Raw genomic sequence first — 17,982 nt, forward strand, 5'->3', positions numbered from 1 at the left:
GGCCGCCCCGCCCACAGGCCGCCCCCCACGTTAGGGGCGGGGGACTGCGCGCGCAGCCAGCGCTGGGTGGCGGGAGCCGCCGCAGTGGTGTGGGACGGTGTGGCATGGCGGCCTCGGCAGCGGGCGGCTCGGCCCCGGCCCGCTTGCGGGGCTGCCTCTGGGGAGCTCGCCGCTCGCTCGCCCGCCCGGCTGGCCGGCCGGCCGGCCGGAAGGCGGTGTCGGGATGCCCCTGTCTTGCCGGTGTTTTCTTGTGTCACTTGAACGTTGATTTAAAGCCTGTCGGTTAAGCGGGCAGAGGGGCGGGGCGGGGGAGCGCGCGGCGGGCAGCGAGACGCGGGGCATCCTGGGGCGGGCGGAAGGATACGGGCGCCGCGCGGCCACCCGCCGGCGGGAGGCGCCACTGTCCGCTTCCTCCTGCCGCCGCCGGGCGGGGCGGAGGGAGCGCGGCTGCTGGCGGCCCCGCGGAGCCCTGCCTTCGCGCCCCGCGGCGGGGGGGGCCGCGCCTCCGCCACGGCCTCGCCCGTGAAACCGGCTGTCGGGGGGCGGCGGCGGGAGCCCCGGGGGGGCCGCCTGGGAAAGCTGCTTGGCGCCTTCTCGGAAGGCTGACGGAAAAGATGGCATCTGTAGAAAGGAGAATTGCGCGTAGCAGTTCATAACGTGCAAGATGGGCGCCGGGCTTCCCAGCCTGACTTCTGGGGCTTTCTGCCAGGCCGGGGAATGACGGTTTTCGCTCGGTTAAGGCAAGCTCAGCGGTATCGGTGCACATCAGTGTCGTCAATCGACGATGAAAGAAAAGGTAGTTCTGTTCCAGCAGCTTCCAAATAAATTAAAGTTCAGTTTAAGGATTTGGGAAAAATAAAGAATAAAGCATACTGTTTCCCCTTAATTGCAGTCTAGCACTGAGCTGCTACTTCAAAATCAAATTTATCTTTCTTATTTGTTATCTTGATTTCTCAAGCAGTGTTACTGGGGCAAGTAAATATGTTCTCCTCTTGCCAGCAAAGTCGTAAAGCTTCTGTAGGCTAAATTAGTCTGTCAGCTGGGTTGTGCAGGTGTAATTGATTGTCACGACATCGCTGTTGAAGATGCTCCAGAAATCTGCATTCTTGACTCGCTGGTAGCAGAAAGAACATACTTGCGACAGAATAGATTCCAATATACATGTGCCCATATTTGTGTGTGTGTATATATATATATATAAAAAAAGATTTTCGGTGAGAACTTGAAACCTTTTGAAACCCATGCCACGCTTCAAGTGATTTGATATGGACACCAAAACAAGGAGGTGTGAGGATCGTGTGATTAGTCACCACAAGGACAGAGGGCTTGAATTAGTTCCTTCGAACTCTTATCTTATTTTTAAACTGAAAAAGATACACTGTGATTACTGTTCCGGGTTTCCCGCTCCTGCCTTTGGTTTCCTTCGAAAATACCTTGCTGGTATTTGTTTTAAGCTTTCAAGATGCTAATGAACAGATGAAGCCACCACAGGATATGGTAGCATGGACGAGGCGCTGAAATACCAGAGTAGTCCTTGGTATGAACATTAATGTAGCAAATTGACTTGATTTCCTCATGCACAAATGTAAACATTACAATACTAAAAATGCTTATAAGCCAAGTAGGACAAGAAATTGAAACTTTTTCCATATAAAAGGGATGCAGAGTTGTACTTAAGGCTGTTTCTGTTCTGTGTATTTCTATTCTCGATATAAATTGCCTAACATTTTCTGTATATCAGCAATGATTTAAACACAAGCTCTCCCAATATTTGGGAGTTTGGCTGTTCTTTATTATGTTCAGAAACAAGGCCTCCCTTGTGTCTTTTTAATAGTACAGATAAAGATCTCACTCAGATACACCGTAAGGTACGGGATCTTAAACCTTCCACTGGTGCCTGTTGTTTGTGTTCATGAGCATGTAGAAAATACTCCTGCATTTTTTTTATGCCTTGTCAGCACATAGTTACTTAAAATTTATCTTTACAAGTGTAGATTACTTTTGTGGGAAACATGCTAGCTGAGCAAGAGCCAGCCAGCCAGAGACATCTAGAGGTAAGAGGAATCAGTCTGTAGGGCTTTATATTCTGGCCTGCCTTCTTTCTGTCCCTTCAAATTAACACATGTATTATCAGCCTACACTTACAATTTTTTGTTTGAGGAAATAAGAGCAGCAATTTGTTAACCAGTCCTCTGATACTTTTGGGAGGAGGACATTTAACTGAAATAGTCTTTTATTCTCTTTGCACATCACGTAATGCGATGAGAACTAACCTGGGATTTTTGGGTGCTACCGGAATAAACATGTTGACACCTGCATTGGGTTGTGTTTACAGCGTGATAACAGGAGTAAATTTGCTTTTCAAACAGGTGCTAGCATGACCCCCAGCAGCATCGTTTGTCCTCAGATGAGAGGACACGTAACGATCTGACCAAGCACCAAAAAAAAAGCAAAATTCATGTATTCATTCATCTATAATGATAAGATGAAATAGGAACCAGATGATGAACGTGTGGGCAATACAGCTTGCCGTAATTAAACACAGGAAATAAATATGTTTAAGGTGAAAATAACCACTGCACTTTTATTAAGTATATTGTGCTTGTATCTCTGTTTAAGAGGTCACGTGAATTGTATGGTAAAATTGTTGCAGGCTCACTCTCTTCTATGTTTGGCTTTGATGGAAAAGTTGATTTAAAAAAAGAGGAAGAATGTCCTGACGAGACCGTTGTTTGGCATTAGAGTAAACCCCCTGCGCTCCCATACCATTGCCCACGCTCTTCCTAGCGCCGCTTTCACGCCCAGGGGATATTAACGGAAACGGTTCTAATTTTTGTTTTGAATCTGTTCATATTGTCTCATCCGGTTTTAGCTTCCTTGAATGACAGTGTGTCGTTCATTAACTTAATTATCCATGGAAGGCTTGTAGTTGTTTTTAGCTGCCCAGTTCTGGGTTTTCTTTTCACCCCTTGGTTTGGGATGGAAGCCAGCTGGAACAAAGGAAACACTAAGACGCCCCTAAACTTCGAGGGATGCTGTTTGTCACTTTTTTTTTTTTTTTTTGCGCCTTATTTTTCTGTTCGCAGTCTGTCACGCCTTCGCGTGGGCTGCTGTCGTCCCCCCCACATGTGGCGGGATGCCCCGGCCCTGGCAGCGGCTGCGGGGGGAGTGCTGCGGAGCCCTGAGCGTGGGTCTCCACACTTCCTTCCCACCGGGATTGCAAGAGCCATTTCCCCTGCTTTTCATGACTGAACAGCGAGAGGCGGGTGAAATACCGTGGTGTGGGAAAAGCAAGCTTTAAGGAAAACTATTTACTAGTATAAAAGACTCATAAAATAATAGCCTGCAGGTCAGGAAAGCTAGGAAATAGGAAAAAAGTGAGATAAAGCGTTGTTCAGAAGAAGAGAAAAACTGTTTGGAGGACTGTTATGTACACTTGTTAGCATTTTAAAGTACCTTAAAATACCAGGAACTAAAGAAAGGCTAATTGCCTCTTGCAAAGGTTGTCCGTGACTTGTAAGGACATAAGGTGGAGGAAGGCAAAACAGCAGTACATCTACTGCCGGAGGAGAGAGTGAGCTCTTGGGGGCACTAGAAAAGGCTGCTGTAGTCTACAGGTGTGTAGGGAAGATAAAATGTATGGATTGCTGCACTGTGAAGAAAGTGATACAGAGAGGTCCTTCAGGTAACTACTAGGTAAAGATCTGGGCAGCAAAAAGCCCAAATTTGACATCCATTAACTCTCCCTCTCTTACAGAAGCTTCCAGAACACTAGGGTGCAAGCTTAATGCAGTCTGTATCCCCTGATAAGATGTTTTTAAGGATCTTACTGGAATTATCACATTTTTCTTCCATTTTTAAAGCAAGAAGTAATTAGAACTTCTTCAGAAAGCTCTTGTAAGGACTTCTCTTTTAATTACCAGTAATTTTTTATGATTATATGTATATGACTCCATAAAAGCATATAAAATCAGCAGTATGATAACGTACAGCTCCACAGAGCCAATTTGATTTGCAACTCTTATCTCCAAGATGGCAGCACTTGAAATGCTACCGCACACCTGTGAATTGGTGTGTGCAACATAGTGGTCAGGAACGTTGTTCCTGTTAGGGGCTGACCACAGTGGTGAGTGAAAGCCAGAGCCTCTCCTGAAGACATCCCCTGACTGACAGTCAGCCAAGATCCAATTACAGCCAAATGGTGACTCGAGTTAAATTCAGTTTGGGGATGCTTGATAAATACTGCAGGCTTGCATTTGAAGTAGAGGTGTGCGTATAGTTGCTAAGGGTATAAACCCAGGTTTTTACCTTTTGTCAAGCCATAGAAAGGCCACGATGGTTTTAATAATGCAGTGGTTTTTCTGTCTGAGGGGAAGACAGCATTTTTTTATTAAACACTGATTAGATTATGAGCTTTCCCTGACAAAAATAGATTCAAGGAAAACACAGATTACTCTTAACACAGCCAAGAACATTTTTTGCTTATCAGGAACTTGATTTCCAAGGACCCAATCAGTCAGGTTGGAGTTTGAGGTTGAGGAATTTTAGAAAATGTAAATCTCATCCTCACTGGGAAAACAGTTTGTTCTTTGAGGCATACCTTATGTGCTGAACTTATTAGGAGACAAGTGAGTGTCAGTCCACTGGTAAGAAAACTTGGAAAAAGAAAGAATTGTCTTTCTAGACCTGAGAAAGGTACTAAAGGTGCTCAGCAAGCCCAAGTGCCCTATATATTCTGACACGATGTCACAGTATATGGAGAAAGGGAAAGGCTTCCTCAGATCTTTCCCAAGTGAAAAAGGCTCTGGTTTTCATGAAATCATGCTTGTTGTTGAGCTTACTTGTTTTGGTAGCTTATTTAATTTTTTTATGGAGGAAAAAAGGGTGACTTTGCTGTCCCTTTGTCAAAGAGAAAAAAGCTGGCTTTTTGCTTAGACCAACCAAAGAACAATTCCTCTTCCCTATCAGGAATATAAGTAATTTCAAACACAGGCAAAGCATGGAAAACTTGTATCTGAAGGGTGAATGCCTCCTAAATGCTTTCAGTTGAGAACTATGGACCCCAAAAGTATCAAGGATTTTGAAGTATCTTACATAACTACTGTGACAAGGTTTGACTCCTATCTTTGAAGACACGGTTTTAGTGTACACTCCTGCAAAAGTAGTCAAGTGTGTTCCATGCTGCTGGCAAAGAATAAAAAACAAAAGAGAAATAAGGAAAAGCAGGATACTCTTATCACTATCAGTAACAGAAGTCCCAAATGTTGGCCAATTATTTGACATTAAGTTTAAGTATCATAACTAACATATCCTGCAGCAAAGGGCCAGTTCCATAAAACGTGAAGATGGATCACTTCTGCTTCAAACTTGCATCTCAATCACAGGAACATGTTGGCATTTGCTTATTTCATGGCCATGAGTGTTCCCACACAGCTGCAGATGAACTGAACACCGATGAGGACGTGTTTCTTCTGGCTGTACAGTATGGAATGATGCAAGGCAACATCAGCGGGGAAGGAGAGGAGCCACATCTCCTTCCCTGAGGAATCCCATGTGCATTTTTTTCTGTAAGGATCCCAATAAAGCAGATACTAGTACCATTATTGTGTATAAGATTTTAAAGACTAGAGAATTTCCTATTACAGGAAAGTTGTAAAATTAAGGTTTTTTTGAAAATTCTAGAATGATCTGCTATCAAGATTTATGAATTTAAAGTAATTGTTCTTTTCCATTTTTTTGCCTATAAAAGGTGCAGCTTAGTTTTTATCAAACTCACATCCCCAACAAAAGCATTTTTGTAAATATTTACCGACCAAGTGTCAGATTTATGGTGTTTCACATTTGGTAGCAACACTCTGTAAAGGTTAAATTTAGAAAGCATTTTTTAGTGGAAGAGTAAATTAGTGAACACTGAAATGCTCTGAATTTTAGCCTATTTCTAAAAAACCAGCCACCATTACCAAATGAAAATGCCAAAATTTTTGCAGTTTGAGTATTTCACATAAGGCACAAGTCTGTTTCATTGTGTTCATAGAAAGGTAATAAATAAACTTTGCACAACATAGCCTTACTCTTTTACTGATAACAAGCAAGCTCTCTGTTCTGAATTGATGTCCTAATTTTTACTGACTTACTTAATTTCCCAGAGCTTAGATTTCCAAGAAAAGGTAAAATGTACCAGCATAGGGCAGTAGTTTGCTATTGAGTATTATGCTGCTCATTAACTACACTGAATTTAAAAGCACGGCTGCCTAGTCATGTTTAATATTTTTTTCTACATTTAAATAACAACTTTGATCTGTACCATACATGTTTCATAATTCTTTGCCTTTGTGCAATTGCTACGTTATTTTGTTCCTTTACAAGTCCCTTTTATGCATTTGGATCTCAATCCTGGACACCGTCCAAGCAGAGTTAAATAGGGTACTGCAAGTCTGATAAAGGTACCAAGATAAAGCTCATTCATCTTTGTCGTTTCAGGGTGGCCCAATATTGCAGCCTGGTCCGTCACTTGTGTTGAGTTGCAAAACAGTTCTGCTGTTTGGGACTGAGAGCAAAGGTGCAGCAGGTCGGCTGATTGGGGTGAGCTGGCCAGAAGCCCCTGGGCCTGCTTCGCATTCAAACCCTTTCCATCTGTTAGTGGGTTAAAGGTGAAGTGTGGGGAGGGAAGGGGCTGAGGCCTCACTTTATGTTCTGTTCATTATTTATGGTGATATTTGTAAAGTTTTAAGTACAAGGGAGTCCTGTCTGTAAGGCTTACTTTAGGTGTATTGTCGTTTTTGGACTTTGCACACCTGCTAATGTTCAGTGTTAACCTGAGCTCATCTTGCATTATTGAGTTTGTATTTGCATTGATGACCTTAAGTTGTAATCAGTCAAATATTACATTAAGAATGACATATTGTATGTCGTACAGTTGATAAACTAGGTTACTTGGTGCTGCCCTCATACATCTATATTACTCACTCTCTACTGAATTTTGAAAAGAGGCAGAGACTTCATTCAGTCGTATAGGGTTGCTCAGGAACTGTACAATATTTTTCTAAAACAATCACTCTGTAATACTTAAAATCATACATTCCTGAGTTTTGCTTGTATGATAGATCTACTAATTACTTACTGGCCAATCTTTTGAAGACACCAAACATGTTTTTCCCATCCAGATTTAATCTGAGGTCTTTGTTATTGGTATCAGCTGCATCATTAAAGAAAAGCTGTAGCACATGCCTGTTGCCAATTAATGCATCCTTAGAAGACTGGTAGATCCATCCACCTAAGGATTTGGCTGCCCACAAGATTTTCCAGAGATTTCCTTTCCTGAAGACATCTGAGGGGGTTCTTCTCTTGCCAAAAGCTGGAAACCCCAAAGTAACTGAAGAAATCTTATGACACGTTGTTCCCTCCTTTGGCCTTATCCTTCAGTCAGACCGAAATACCTAAAAGGACAAGGCTATTTTGAGTGTTGGAGTTACTCTGAGCAGCATGGTTTAACAGAGTTATTGGTGAAATCTAGGCTAACAGTCTTGCTTTCCATAGCTGAAGTGGTTGTTTTTTTCCTATCTAGCCATGCTGTAGCTTTTTACATTATAAAGCAAGAATAGTGACTGATAGAAGCCAGAGGAATCCAACGTGGGTATTGTGTTGCTCCTGTTGCTCAGTGTTTCCACACAGAGGGTTCAGATACATTTTATGCATGCAGATTTAATACCACCAAATTCTGATTAGCCAACATGCAGAATGTCATCACAGGTGTATTGGTGCATCCACTGTCATATGTGTCAGTGTTTGTCATCGCATACTATGTGCTTTTCTAGGACTTAATTTGTCCTTCTTCCTGCTCTCCCCCCTCCCCCCCCCAAATCCTACTAAATTTTACTACGTGGATAAAAAAATACATCTCCCAACTTTGTTGATACTCTAGCTAAGGTAGGAGCAACGGCATATTTTCTAACAATCTTCTTGGCCTTCAGTTGCAACTCCAATGCGGTGCTTTGGCTGGAACGTCTGTTAGGCCGAGTACCTGTTCTGCGAACGAGTCAGCACAGGACTCGGCACGGGAGGGAATAAGGACTGAAGATCTAGGTTGTGAGATGGACGAGTGATTTCAGCCCATCTATCCATTTTTTTTTTACTGCTGTTACTTTCTTTGACATATGTTCTTGGTTCCTCCCTTTATTTACTCTGTCCCTTCTTCCTCTAAATGTTTTAGTATTGTTGCTGCCCACCCCACATCTCTAGGCTTCCCAGCTACATTTCCCCACAGAGAAACGTTTCTGCCTGCCCACCCTGCTAAGGGCTGCGGCCATCGCTGCTGCCGCCTCCTCTCCTTCCAGCCTCTGCCTCCCTGGCTGCCAGGAAGCTCTTGCTCCCAGCACCAGGTCCCTCTCGGCTACCCCGGCTTTCCCCTTGCAGCGTTCACCTCCCGCGGAGGCAGCCTGGGAGTATCCCCCTGCTTGCCTCCTTGTGCAGGTCAGACAGGAACAGCCCTTGGGCCAGCGGCATAGCACTGCCCGTGCTAAAAAAATGTTAGGCTTCTGTTAAATTAAAAAAAAAGACGTGTGCTGTGTGTTGGTAATCTCTGGGTGTCGGTAACTGTTGCTGAGCAAATCAAACAGTGATAGGTAATTTTGTATAGTTTGATTTAAATTATTCTTCTGTTGGGTTTTCTGCTCACATAGATCCGATGAAATGCCACCATGAAACAAACTGCCTAGAAACCAAAATACAATAATAGAGCATTTGATCTGCATCTTTTATTTTATAAGAAAGTCAACCGAGTATTAGCAAGAGCTGGCAAAAGGCGCTGAACAGACCCTGGCTGCCTTACCGGGGACGGGGGAGAGGGAAGCGTCTGACGGCCCCCAGAAGCGCGCCGCAGCCCCGGGCCTGGCAGGCGGAGGCGTTACGGCTGTTTTCCTCACCGACTCCGGGAGCGAGGTGGCAGAGGACGCCCACCGCCACCCGGGGGGACGGGTGGGCCCCGCCGGCGGCCGGCCTCCCGGCTCTCCCCAGGGACCCGGCCACGAATCACCCGTGCGGGCTCCCTCCTCCCGCTCCCGGCAGCGGCCCGCCCCGCCCGGCGGCAGGCGAGGGGCGGGACCGGCAACACGCGAGGGGCGGCCCCGGCGCCGGCTCCGCTCTCGCTTCGGCCGCGGCTGCTGCTCCTGCTCCCCGCAGCCGCTCCGCGCCCGCCGCTGCCGCTGCCATGAGCGCGGACCCCGTCGTCTTCGTTTCCGCCGCCAGGACCGCCGTCGGTGAGGGGCAGGGCGGGGCAGGGCCGGGCGGCGGGTGTCCCCTCCGGGGCCGGGCCGCGCCGGGGGCCGGGTGTCCCCCCGCCTTGGCCGGGTGCCCCCCCGGGGCCGGTGCTGAGCTCTCTCCCTCCGTGTTCGCCCAGGCTCCTTCAACGGCGGCCTGTCCGCCCTGCCGGCGCACGAGCTGGGGGCCGCCGTCATCCGGGAGGTGCTGCGGCGGGCCGGGCTGGCCCCCGAGGAGGTGTCGGAGGTGATCCTGGGGCAGGTCCTCACCGCAGGTACGCGGGCGGCGGGGGGATCTCCCTTCCCGCAGCCGGGTGGTGCTGGGCGGGCTCTTCCTTTCTACGGCCACATCCCTCCTTCGTTGCCCCACTGAAACAGCTCAGGCTTCTTGTTTCAGAACGTTATTCCTTGCCATTCAGAACGTGGTTCGTTAACAAAGGACTTGAGCTGCATCCTGGCCGCTCCTCCATACGCGCTGGATGACCAAACCCATTGCTGGGTTTTTGGAAAGGATGGGGGGGGGGATAGTTTGGGGTTTTTTAAATCCCCAAAGTCACTAACAGTGTGTGTGTGACAGTCAGTTTCTTTGTTACAGCATCCCTTCTCTCGCGTTGGTCATCGCATAAATTTAACATCATAAGTAATGGTAATTCTGAGATTTTAAGAGCGAGGCCTGCGTTTGTGTTTACCTGCAAGACCGACCTGCGAGATCTGTGACGCCACTTGCTTGGAAGCAAATATTTTTATTTAATGAAAATGTGGCTGACAGGGAATTGTTTGTTTTGAAACAGTCCTCTGCTTTTTCCAGGGTAATGTTTAATCAGCAGAGTCACAGGGCAGGTTTGTATTTTAAAGGTGGAGGAATAAAATAAAGGAAATGAATATCTTTGTCTTACTTAAAGCTGATCCAGATTCCCGTGTATTTTTAGCTCCTTGAATGATGTGCTCTCCTTATCCATTTCTTTACATACAAAGACCTGGCATTACTTTGGCCTGGGGAGATGCAGATGAAGAATGTTTTCTTTGAATGTAGTGTTCCTATTCTCTCCATCAGGATTACAACAAAGAATGGAAGCTTTTGGGCCTGTCCTTGCATAATGGTGCTTTTGGTTTCCATAGGAACTTTTAGGGAAAGTTGTCTGCTGGTGATGTACAGGAGATGTCGAAGAGAAACCCTTCAGCGAGTAGCAATTTAACTGAGCTCTCATCTTGCACACGTACAACAGGCTAGTGCTGATTTGAAGTTGGTGTTTCATCTGACCTGCCATCAAAAGCAGAGTTGCAGATATAAAACTATCAGTAGCAAGTCCCTGATCTTGCAGGTATTTTATTGATCAACAGTATAAATGAGAGAGGTAACTGAGCTCCTGTTTACAGATTACTGCTGGGAACTTCTCTGTCTACCAACTGAAAATAGGAGCGAGCTCTACATTTTGGTGGAATTGGGGTACCTGTTGTGAAAAGTGACGAGGCCGGTATTTGTTTTTTAAGAACAGACAAAGGAAAAATGCTGCCTGTTCCTGCAGGTGCCGGCCAGAACCCCGTCCGGCAGGCGAGTGTTGCTGCAGGAATCCCTTACTCTGTGCCCGCCTGGAGCTGCCAGATGATCTGTGGGTCAGGCTTGAAAGCGGTATGTCTGGCTGCTCAGTCCATACTGACAGGGGACTCCAGCATCGTGGTCGCAGGAGGCATGGAAAGTATGAGCAAGGTAAAGCAAATGATTGCACTCGCGTTGCGCTGACTTACTGGGAGCAAACAGCATTCAGTTATGTTGAAACACTGCATTTCTAGGCTAACGCTCTGGAGGCAGATTGAAAGAGGAGCTTTGGTTTCTGCACTTGGGAATGAATTTACACATGCAACAATTGACTTCAGCAGCTTTTTTTTTTTCTAAAAAAAAAAAAAAAAAGACCTGATACTGTAGCTACTGAAAAGGTGCCATGCAAACACACACCACATTTAAAATTCCATTTTAATTTCCATCTAGCCCTGTTGTGGTGAATGATTTGCTTGTGACAGCTGGCAATAGACAGGTTTTTTTGTGTTGCAAGAAGCCCAAAGAAAGAATAACTAGAAACGTTACTGTTTACCAAGCAATTTGAGCTTGGAAAGGAAGCAAAGGGCTTTCATTTCACAGTTTTCAGCCCAAGGCTGTATCGAGGAATGGCGCTGGGCTGGTGATCTGATCCCTAACAAGGGAGTGGCCTTTTCTGCTGGGGCTCACTGGCTGCCCGCGCTGAGAGTGATGTTGGCGTTGGCTGGCAGCGGAGTGTGATCGGGAACCACCTAGAGCAGACTGGCAGGGTGGGGGAACCGTGGCCGTATGGCCCCAGGTACGATTGATTCGATCTGTGGAGAGAAAATATTTGGTGCTTGGTGATCTGCTGCCGGGGAAATGCACAGGCCAAACAGAGCCTGCCAGCTGGCAGGCTCCGGGGGGAGAGATGGAGCAGGCAGCTGGGGAGACTGCCGGGATTTGGGGTAGCTACCTGCAGCCGCAGGGCAGGGGTCTGTCTCTTCAGCTGTCTGGCTGTATTGTGCACTGGAGATAGAAAACATCTAACTCCTTTTGAAATACCTTCTTGCAGGCTCCTCATGTAATTCACATGCGAGCTGGAGTGAAGATGGGAGAGGCTTCCTTGCAGGACACTATAATCCTTGATGGCCTCACAGATGCTTTTTATCAGTATCATATGGGTATAACAGGTAAGTGGTGACAGTCCAGAAAATGAAATGGTTAACTGGGGAGGGGAGAATAATTCACTGATAAGAAATTTCAGAAATCTGAAGTTTCAGATAAGGTGTTTCAAGCTGTCCTGAAGTTGTAGTCGTGAAAAAGAAAGAAATCCCTAATATTGAAAGGCATTGAAGGCATTTTCTGCTTTGTTTGTAAAGCTACTGTTTGGAGGGTTTTTTTCTGTCTGAGCTAATCTCACTGCATCTCTTTTGCATCTGAGCAATTTAATTTAATTTCAGGAAAAAATGAACAAAATAATCCCCGTATGTAACTGAAGCATTCAGCAGCACAGGTTTACAGTGGGGGGGAATTACGTAAAGTGTACTGTGGATACACACGGTTCTGCAATTTCAGGTTATTGCATCCTGGACGGGATAGTCAGCCAACTGCTTTTTCAGACCCTGCTTATGAAACAGTAACCTCAGAACTGTTCCCTCCTCTGAAGTAGCTGTAGAGAGATCTGAGCATAATAATCCAGAGAAGCAATAAACTAGAAAAGCTTGCTTGCATTTGTATTTAACTTGGTATACCATCTGGGAGGAGATCCTGCACAGATATTTTCACCCTCAAAGGAAAATAGAGACTCGTGAGCAAACAAAATGAGGAAATCAGAATGAAAACTGTTCAACAAGCTTAGCTGCTTGCTACAGCAAATATTAATGACTACCTTTGTGCTTACAATTTTACTACTTAGAATTTTAGCATTTTCTGATGGCAGTTTGCATTTTGGTCCTATTTCAGCTGAAAATGTGGCCAATCGGTGGCAAGTCAGCAGAGGGGAACAAGACCAACTTGCTGTACAGTCACAAAACAGGGCAGAGGCAGCACAGAAAGCTGGCTATTTTACAAAAGAAATTGTTCCTGTTCTTGTACCTTCTAAAAAAGGTAGGTGTGAATGGATAATGAGAGCTGATTTTAAAAGAAAAATCTGTTTTCTGCTATGTCTGCTGTGATCAGTGGATGGTTTCCCAGTTATACAGCCTTTTCTGTAAGCTGTTCTGTAAGCATGTAGCCTGTTGCTCTCTTTTTCAACTTCCAGTGGTTATTTTTTGAAATAAGAGAGAAACAATGCAAATGTGGAATATCTAAATGTAGCTCTCTGCAAATACTGCTACTATGTTTTATTGGGGATGTAATTAGTACCCAGGCAAACCGCTGACTTAACATAGGCTCGGATATGGTACCAAAATCAGTATTTTTGTTTCATTAGACTCCTGCTGCACCAAACTTAAAACAGTCATGTTGATCTGGCAATCCTTGCCCACCTAGTAAAATACACAGTGACAATAATTAGGGCTACTAGTTAATTAACTGGGTCAGGTTACGTATATTAGGTATGTTTCTCTTTAGGTCTGTTAGGGATATAAACAGACCTATTACGGTGCTTGAGCCAAAGGTCTGTTTCAGGAGCAGGAGAATTCCCCCAGCTCCTTGTGAGGTGGATGCAAAAACTGAATTTTCCAAACAGAAATCAAGAATCGGTTGTTCAACATTTGCATCGAATAGACCCTGTGGGAAAAGTTCTGGCGTTAGGCCAGTTACAAACTAATGAAGGGCTTTCCTGATACCAGTTTAGATAATAGTGTTTAATGACACCTGACTGCTCTTTGCAAGAAGAGGAACAGCAGGAACAAGATCTGCTTTTGTACAACTAGTCAGTATTTTAATTCTTAGTGTTTGTCTCAGAAAACCCAGCTGTCTGTCCTGCTAGAAGCAGCTGGAGGGAGCTTTAACAAATTGCACTGAGTTGGAAGCTGTCTCCGACAGAATGGCTGGTTGGTTAAAAGGAATATGGCATATACTCCCTATCAGCCTATTGTTTGTGCCAGGTTTCTGTTCGAGACAAGTGCACGCGATTAGACCCTCCTATGAGTATAATGCTCTGTTTTTCAGGTCCTATAGAAGTTAAAACAGATGAACACCCTCGACATGGGAGCAACTTGGAAACAATGGCAAAGCTAAAGCCCTGTTTCCTGACAGACGGAACTGGGACAGTAACAGCAGCTAATGCTTCAGGTTGGTCTGTCTGCTGGCTAAAACTGAAATGGAAAAGAACAATAGCTGCTCGTGGCTGAAGGCAGGGTCTCTGCGAGGGGTTGGCTGCCGTGTGGTTACTGCTGAATATATTTTGCAGAAAACGGCAATGTGTTTGACAACATAGGTAGAACTCGAATATAACTGTGGTGGAGGATTTCTTTACAGACAAGTTGTCTTTTGTTTGCTTGCTTTCTATGAAGCAATGCAAGAGTTTGGACAATAACAGCAGTATTTGATAGTCTGGAACAAAGAGAAACTACATCCTCTCTCTTTAAAACTAGCTGTCTGGTGGTTTCTAATACTGCAGGTCTGGACAAAGGAAAACTTAATTCATGTTTGAAAATGTTACTCCTGTAGGACTAACTCTCCTGCCACGGGCAGCTTTGAAACGTCTTCATCGGTCCTTATGCTGCCTCTTCCAAACTCTACCTAATAAATCTGATGTGGTCTTTTTTCAGATGGTGTCTCAACTCTTCCACCTGCTGCTTTCTGAATAGAAATCACAAATGTGTCACATTTACAGCAGTATAGATACGTTACCCATTTTAAGTGTTTGTGTCAGAGGTCAGACTTGGCTGATCTGAAAAAAAATACTGACCTAAACCAATAAAAGATTTGTGATTTTTTTTTGTTTTGTCTAGATTGTGAACTTAGGCAAGCAGGAAAAGGTGGTACAGTAAAAGCCATAAAACCCAACAAATACATAAAAGTTTTTTGTCATTCCACAGGTATAAATGATGGAGCTGCAGCTGTAATACTAATGAAGAAATCGGAAGCTGCTAGGAGAGGTCTTATGCCTTTGGCTCGGGTTGTATCTTGGGCTCAGACAGGTATAGATCCATCTATAATGGGAGTAGGACCCATTTCAGCAATAAAGCAAGCTGTAAGTAATTATCTGTCTGTCTATCTATCATTTAAAAACCCTTGCTTGTAATTGCTTTTCATTTTCTGGCCATGTCTTGGTTTTTCTACATTCTAAGGAGAACTTAATAGAAAAAATAAACTAAGTGAAAACAAGACTTAAAATAGTGGGAGTATATAAGATTAAGATTTCTAGTGCTACCAGGCTAGTGCCTACTTGTTGGGGAAAAAAAAATGTATAGGTGTACAAATGGAGTTCAGAATATAAACTAGTCAGGTTTGTGAAAGGCCGCCTAGATAACCTAGGAGGCTAAAGATAAATTTCATGGATGTGTATATACTAACCTAATTTGGGGATGATTTGTTTCTGCCATGATATGGTTCTGATGCTGTGTCTGTCCAGGTTAACTTTCAGATCACTGCCTGATTGTGTTTGCAATAGTACAACACTGAGAGAAGGGCCGGTGAGTGCCTCTGCATTAGCAAATGTGATGGTGCTCTTTGTGTTTTGGTTTGCCCTGCGAAAGGGTTGGAGCATGCAAATTGGATTCCTTTCAGATGAAACTAAACAAGAAGGTGCACTCCAAAACCACATCTAATGTGCTCAGACCATTATTGCACCCACTGATGCGCTCTGTGTTCAGTCCACAGGACAAGGTTCTCAAATAAAATGCCCTGAGTGAGCAGCTCCTATGGTACCACGCTGCTTGCTAATAGAGACTTAGCCCATGGCAACCCCAGCTGATGAGTTGCTAAAACTGAGCTATGAAGCTGAGCATGGAAAGAGCTCTTGTACGGCTGATAAGGATAGATTTGCTTTAGTAGTCCTTTTTAGTTTTTATACTGCGTAAAGGCCTTATTTTGTTCATCTCTGAAATGTCCTGGCAATGCAGAAGCCTAACTTGAACTCACCCAAGCTCTGTGGCTTTTAATGGGAAAATCAGAACTGTAATGCTGAAGCTTTTTCTTATCACATCTCAAACTGTTCTTTTAAATCCAGAATGCTATAAATGTATATACAATACACATTTTTAGTTTAAATTGTAGAACAGATAAGCTCTATGTAACTGTACCTGTAAAAATATAGGTGCTCTGAAAAAGGGCACACTACTTCTTAATGTAAACTTTGTAATGTATGTTTTCAAACACTTCACACCCTCCATATATTAGTTTATCTCTTCAGAATTTCATGGTAGCACTTTATAGTCATTCTCTCGCTAAGTCGTGCATTTTAGTGTTGCAACGACATAGTAAATCTTTAAAAGATAAGACTTTTCCCAGAATGTGAACGGTTTCCATACTGTCTCTATAATATCTGGTAGAGAGAGGCCCTCCTCCTTGACTATGGTCTTGGAGATGCACCAGCCTGGCTAGCTGGTTGTGAAACGTCATTGCTGCAGACGATTCTGCTGATAAAGCGTTGCTGTTACAGTGAGTGGAAGTAAAAATGCAAATATGGGAAACATGCCTAAGCCTGCACCCAAGCAGGCAATTGCACCACAAGAGTTTCTCAAGTGAAAACATGAGCCAAACCACCTTTCAAAATAGCCGCCTGTGAAAAGCTTCAAGTGGCAACTTTAAACTTAAAAGCAGGAGAGACTGGATGAATTACACTTTGGCAGCCATTGCTAGTGGTCATTTCACTATTTCCTGTGTAAAAATCCGTATTGCCTTGCAGAGAATCTCTAATGGAATCAGACTTATGTCCTGAAAAACTTGTTTTTAATCTGTTAAAACCTATTTTTGAAAACAGTGCTTGTTCTATTAAGGGCACCACATAGGGTTTGATTCCCACAATTGCACCACCACGAGTGTAAAATCGGTCAAGATTTTTTAAGAGCAGCCAGCACGTTATAGCATATCGTACTGACTTTTGCCGACAGTGAAATTTTGTCTGTTGTCTTCAAGAATTCTGTCATCAACCCTGGCTATAAAAAAAAAAAAAATCTGTTTCCTTCAACTTTTTAGAAGTGGTGGCTTCAAATCAACCAACTTAAGTCTTACGAAAAGCTTCCTCCAGTGCCGAGGAAAAGCTAAAAGATAATAAAGCCTCAATTTATTTTGTTTTTGTCAGATTGACAAAGCCAGCTGGACTCTGGAACAAGTTGACCTGTTTGAAATTAACGAAGCCTTTGCATCGCTATCTGTTGCAATAGCAAAAGAACTGAAAGTAAACCCAGAAAAGGTAATGAATATATCTGAGGCCATTATTAGTTTGCCTCCTGCAATTCAAAGTTGTTCCAGTCTGTGCATCTGGATTGTATTCAAAGGTGAGAACAGTCCTTTTGCAGTCACTTTGCCGTAAGCAAAAACGATGGGCAGGCATTTCCCTAGGCTGCTCTGGCGCAGGCTTGCTTTGCTAGCAGGCACGTTGTTTCCCAGCCAAACAGGCTACAGCTGTATGACAGCGTATGCGACTCTAGAGAACCGCTTGGGCATACTTGTAACTAACTTCAGAATCTGAACTTGCTGCTGGAAGTGTATTTGCCGCTGTGTTCTTCCAGTGATGGGAAAAAATGCAGGTATTACTCTCCCCTCCCTAAATTCACCTCAATTATCACCTTAATTATCTTCAGAGAGTAAAGATGGGCCCCTTTCAGAAGAAATACTAATTATAACAGCTGTTGTATTCCTGTTCAATTTCTCCTTGAAATGGTGGTAGCAGTTTCAGGCTTACTCATGATCAAGTACTATATCCAGTGAAGTCATTCATGTCGAAACTCAAATAAGCTAGCTAAATGACTTCTTAACTTGACCTTCTGTATTTTTTTTTTTTAGATTAATATCCAAGGTGGAGCTATTGCTCTTGGCCATCCTCTTGGCGCCTCTGGTTGTCGCATCCTCGTTACTCTCCTACACGCACTGGAACGAACAGGTGGAAAACGTGGTGTTGCTGCTCTCTGTATAGGAGGGGGAATGGGAATAGCCATGTGTGTTGAGAGATGAATGTGAATGACTGACTAGCTAGTGCTAACTAGCTTTGAAACAGTTTACTAATAAACTTCCAGTCACGGAGCTTACGTTCGTTTGTTTGTTTTGCCTAAAATTAAATAAGCTTACTCCATTACTTTGTGCCACTCAGTCATTGCCATG

At 44.3% G+C, this 17,982-nt stretch overlaps 1 protein-coding gene and 2 long non-coding RNA genes across 3 annotated transcripts; 2 read left to right on the forward strand and 1 right to left on the reverse strand.

The window, feature by feature from the left end:
* The first annotated feature begins 523 nt into the window (after positions 1–523).
* On the forward strand, positions 524–7,224 carry LOC143158233 (uncharacterized). The gene is made up of 2 exons (XR_012994935.1): positions 524–796; positions 6,481–7,224. It is a non-coding gene; the product is annotated as an uncharacterized LOC143158233 (long non-coding RNA).
* Positions 7,225–7,227: 3 nt separating this feature from the next.
* Positions 7,228–9,026, reverse strand: LOC143158234 (uncharacterized). The gene is made up of 2 exons (XR_012994936.1): positions 8,828–9,026; positions 7,228–7,436 (listed from the first exon to the last, which is right to left on the reverse strand). It is a non-coding gene; the product is annotated as an uncharacterized LOC143158234 (long non-coding RNA).
* A 146-nt stretch (positions 9,027–9,172) lies between these two features.
* On the forward strand, positions 9,173–17,909 carry ACAT2 (acetyl-CoA acetyltransferase 2). Its single transcript, XM_076333932.1, has 9 exons — positions 9,173–9,254; positions 9,395–9,529; positions 10,781–10,962; positions 11,843–11,960; positions 12,733–12,876; positions 13,885–14,007; positions 14,757–14,911; positions 16,964–17,074; positions 17,668–17,909. The coding sequence occupies exons 1-9, from the start codon at positions 9,206–9,208 to the stop codon at positions 17,833–17,835; spliced, it is 1,185 nt and encodes a 394-aa protein (XP_076190047.1). The 5' UTR covers positions 9,173–9,205; the 3' UTR covers positions 17,836–17,909.
* Positions 17,910–17,982: the final 73 nt, after the last annotated feature.

This window comes from Aptenodytes patagonicus, chromosome 3, assembly GCF_965638725.1.
Source record: "Aptenodytes patagonicus chromosome 3, bAptPat1.pri.cur, whole genome shotgun sequence".
NCBI lineage: Eukaryota > Metazoa > Chordata > Aves > Sphenisciformes > Spheniscidae > Aptenodytes > Aptenodytes patagonicus.